Genomic DNA, 4,660 nt, shown 5'->3' with positions numbered 1-4,660 from the left:
CATTATATAGGAATCAGAAGGGTTTATCCACTTCGTCATTCAATGCGTCATTCAAAGCCATTTAATTGTTTTTTAAAGGGTTAATGACGGTTCTGGTCCATAACAATTCATTTCACTTTTTGAAAAAACATTGAATTGAAGTGTTTTTTTTTCATAGTGATCCATATTCAAGTTTAAATTGTTTATTATAATCTTTATAGTATACGATGATGACATGATTTTTAACCTAACATTATGTTAGGACTGTTAAAATAACATTTGGATAAGTGAATGTATGAAAGAACTTATTGACTTCGTAACCAGCCATTAGAAAATTGACGTCGTAACAAAAAAGGAGTCAATTGTTACTAAAAAAAAGTAGGACTATATTAAACAAAACCTCTCACACTAGGAACTAAAAGCGATATTAAGCTTTTTTTTAAACAATATACGATAAAAAGTAAATTTTATAATTAGATAATATAAAAAATTACTAAAATAATAGTGGATAATAAGATGTAAAGGACATACCACTTGTCCTATTCATATTCGCTTACCTCTCTTTTTAATAATATAAAGTTCTGACTAATTTCTCAGTTCATCCTAAACCTGTGGATCTTGCTTATCATTCTTTAACATAAATATAAATATTTTTTTCATAAAAAAAAGTACAACTAACTTTTTTATTACCAACTACCTGTAAAATCCACGCATTTACGAAATGGATGGTTGAAAGAACAACTATAAATTATGAAAGCACAGGAAGAAAAAACCTAAAAACATTGGCTGATCAGATTAATTTTTATTTTTTTTTTATAGATTTCCATGTTAATAATAATCCTAGTTAGTACTGTATAGTGGCAGATTTACAACCTATAGAAATTAAAAAATATATTACGAAAAAATTTATAATTAATTATTAAATAAAATAATAAATAAAAATATTTAATATACAAAAACAATACTATACAATAATAAATTCATTTATGTTGGAGAACCTATTAGAATTGACCGAGATTTCCAACTCGTTTCATAATTCTTTTATACGTAGTTGAAGGTGTGCCCACATGGTAACTCACTCACACGTGAGAAAGAAAACTAAGAAAAAATTAAAATATATATATATATATATATATATATATATATATATATATATAAGGCTAATGTTTGCTACGGGTATTCGCATTTAATTTAATTTTTTCAAGTTAAAGATGAAAAAGTATTTTAACTGAACTATTATATAAATTGAATTAAATTAAAATGTTAAACTAGTTTATCAAAATTAAACTGAATTACGTATTAAGTTAAAATTTTAAAAATTAAACTATCACAGTAATATAGTTTGGTGTACCTTAGCTGACAAAATTAATACATAAGCATGTTGAAGGCTTAGGTCATATTGTTATCTGAATTAATTAGTTATTCCAGATGTTTTGAAACTGCTGATATAACCCTTTATGTTCATCATTCTTTTACTCTTTTTTTTCTAGCATATATTTTTATCAGTGGTTACTAAGAATATAACAGTTTATTTACTTATTTTAATGTAGAAATAATTAACGATGTAAATATTTTATTTCAGTATAAAACTCAACTCCAACATAGTTTCCAGCTGAAATTAACTATTAGATACGCATGGTTAAAAATATAATTTGATTATATTAAATAAGATGATATTATAATTTGATGGTATCAAATAAGAAACCATCTTAACACATTTAATTCCCTAAAACATGAGTTAAACCCTCACATTTAAATAACTATATCTATATAATAACAATCAGAACTTTCGTTTTCTCATCATCAGCTAGTACTTCAAAATAAAACCTTTAATCACCCAACCATCAAAGGGTCCATAGTTGAGTTAGGCTATTATTATGCATATTGCTGGAAAAAAAACTCACAACATATCATACTCTTGTATACTACATCTGCATAATGCATTTGAACCTTATTATATTACTAGTTTTTGCATCTTATGTGAACTGCAAACTGAAAAGGATTTATAATGCCCTTAAGTTGAGATGCTCTGATTTATTGGAGGTGTGTCTGCAAATTTCCAAGAATCTTTATCATATTCAAAGAAGTATCGAGACCCTGCTACATCATCTATGGGAACAGCCTCGGAAATTTCTCTCAGGTCACTTTCTGTCAATTTCAGTGATAATGCACCGATGTTCTGATCAAGGTTCTTAATCTTAGTTGTTCCTGTAAAAGTTAAGTCAAAGTTGTATATTTGTGGTGAGTAATATGTTATCATAATAAGTTGTTCAGATTGAATATAACAAAACCAGAATCCTGAATCCTTGAGATGTTTCGTCAGTTCCTCTATTTTGAAAAGGTGAACATATTTTGTCACTCACCAGGAATAGGAACAACATCGTTGCCTTGGTGGAGTACCCAAGCTAAGGCCAATTGGGGAGGAGTGCTGTGGTGTCTCTTAGCAAGGCTTTCTATTCTGTCATATATTAACTTGTTTTTTGCCATGTTCTCTGATTTGAAGCGAGGATGATATGTAGTCTGCCAAATGAAATTACTAGCCATCAGACAACCAGATCTCTTCTGCATTTTTTTCTTTTCATTATGCAGTCCAACTTTTTCACTAGCTTTTATCAGGTAAAGTAACATGTATGGTACCTTCCATCATCACTTTTCTTCATTCACATAAGTATTTTCAATTTGAATAATACATAACAATTACAAAACAAATCTAGTATAGGTTCAAGTTGAAGGATTCATTGTTATTATTTGCTACTTTTCACATCCAAAAATTTTAACAATATTTGTTGGAAACTAAAGATAAAGCTAATTCACAATATACAAGTGGATAGGTAAATCTCACCTTACAAATCAATTTTGTAAGATTGAATTAAATTTAAAGTCTACTTCTCAACATGGTATCAGAACATGGTATCAGAAGTATAAATTAAAATCTATCTTAATAAAATTTAATGTTTATTGAGTCTCTTACTTCACCGTCTATCAGATTATTTATTAATATTTGGTCTCATGTCTTACAAATATAATTGAAGTCGATGTTCTGATTGAATTATGTTTAAAGTTCCAATATCCGATAGAAATTCACAAGTATACGATAAAGTATTGTACCACGACGTTATTTACAGGCATGTTTTCGAGAACTCCTTTGCCACCAAAAAAGCCTCGCCCCAGAGGGCTGTATGGTACAATTCCAATGCCAAGTTCCCTGTATCAAGAACATAAACATGTAACCAGCAGATCAACTTTTCTTTAATGTAATTTTCTACCATCTTTTCCAATAACTCTTAGTTAAATAGAGGATACAAATTTAGTTAAGAAACAGATATGAGAATTATGTACACATTCCAGCGATCTAGGAGAAGAAGTTGAACTAACCTACAGAGAGGAACTATCTCCTCCTCAATATCACGAGTCCAAAGGGACCACTCTATTTGCAAAGCTGTGATGGGATGAACAGCATGTGCTCTTCTTATAGTATCAGGACTAGCTTCAGATAACCCTATGTACCTCACTTTTCCCTCTTCCACCAGCTTTTTTAGCTCACCTACCTACAATTGACAACATGTAACATTTTTCCTTTGAGATGAATCAGACCAAGACAGAACAGAACATGTAGTACGAAGTATATAATAAATTTCAAGACATAAAAAAGGTGTAACAGAAGAAGGAATCTGAACTGTTTCTTCTATAGGTACTGTTTGGTCGACTCTGTGCTGGTAATAGAGATCAATGTACTCAACGTCAAGACGTTTCAAGCTAGCTTCACAAGCCGATCGCACGTACTCTGGTGTACCTTTGACTTGTACATTAGGAAAATTCCTTCCTGCTATGCCAAATTTTGTCGCCAGTTGAACTTTTTCTCTGGGTAACTGCTTCAAAGCCTGCTCAATACAATCAAATAATGAAACACTCAGAAAGTGATCTTACCTAGTTGAAGTGTAAGAAAAAGGGTGAGAAAAAAATGGTTACTTTTCCGATCAAAACTTCGTTAGCGTTGGCCCCATAAATATCAGCAGTGTCAAAGAAAGTAATTCCTTGATCGAATGCATACTTAATAAGAGATATGCCTTCATCATCAGAAACAGGATCAGTATAGCCTCCACTGATGTTCATGCATCCCAACCCCAACTTTGATACCTTTTGACAGATAACAGAAGATTCAATATCATAAAAAATCGTTCATGTTTTTCAACAATTAGGGTTATAAGATACTACCTCAAGACCTTGAGTTCCAAGTTTGACTCTAGGAATCTCCACACTCTTCTCTTCTGCCATTTTCTTCGTCCCAGCTCTTACTGATATTACAAAGACTCCTATTTATACTGTTAATATGTTGTTGGTGGAAGATTTTTTTTAATACCATTATTGAAGGTGTTACTCTAAGTTGTAGTTTTTTTATTGGCAGGTATTTTTTAGAGAAATAATGAGAATAATAATAGGGTGATTTTTATATTTATTTGACATATAATATAAGAAAAAATAATTATAAAATAATGAATTTTTATATATTTTTTAAAATAAAAAGTAAAAAAAGTTATAATATCAAATAAATATAAAAAATTTATATATCAAATATTATTTTTTTGAAATAATAATAGGTGATATATTATTTTATATATTTGATATATAATTCAAAGATAAATAATAAAAATGATATTTTTTGTATTTTTTCAAATAAAAG

At 29.4% G+C, this 4,660-nt stretch overlaps 1 protein-coding gene across 1 annotated transcript; it reads right to left on the bottom strand.

Annotated features, from left to right (window-relative positions):
- Positions 1-1,766: 1,766 nt before the first annotated feature.
- On the bottom strand, positions 1,767-4,307 carry LOC106754131 (probable aldo-keto reductase 1). Its single transcript, XM_014636107.2, has 7 exons — positions 4,195-4,307; positions 3,949-4,116; positions 3,657-3,860; positions 3,355-3,527; positions 3,088-3,184; positions 2,343-2,499; positions 1,767-2,187 (listed from the first exon to the last, which is right to left on the bottom strand). The coding sequence occupies exons 1-7, from the start codon at positions 4,252-4,254 to the stop codon at positions 1,994-1,996; spliced, it is 1,053 nt and encodes a 350-aa protein (XP_014491593.1). The 5' UTR covers positions 4,255-4,307; the 3' UTR covers positions 1,767-1,993.
- Positions 4,308-4,660: the final 353 nt, after the last annotated feature.

Source organism: Vigna radiata, unplaced genomic scaffold (genome assembly GCF_000741045.1).
Source record: "Vigna radiata var. radiata cultivar VC1973A unplaced genomic scaffold, Vradiata_ver6 scaffold_83, whole genome shotgun sequence".
Lineage (NCBI taxonomy): Eukaryota > Viridiplantae > Streptophyta > Magnoliopsida > Fabales > Fabaceae > Vigna > Vigna radiata.
This window is presented reverse-complemented; position numbering and strand designations above follow the sequence as displayed.

Bases quoted from the DNA above. Each gene is read 5' to 3' on its own strand.
- LOC106754131 (XM_014636107.2), bottom strand. From the start codon at position 4,254: ATGGCAGAAGAGAAGAGTGTGGAGATTCCTAGAGTCAAACTTGGAACT. The intron at 3,861-3,948 runs GTAACCATTTTT...TGTATTGAGCAG, and splicing joins ACGAAGTTTTGATCGGAAAA to GCTTTGAAGCAGTTACCCAG. The intron at 2,500-3,087 runs GTACAATACTTT...TTCATTTGGCAG, and splicing joins TGCCTGTAAATAACGTCGTG to ACTACATATCATCCTCGCTT.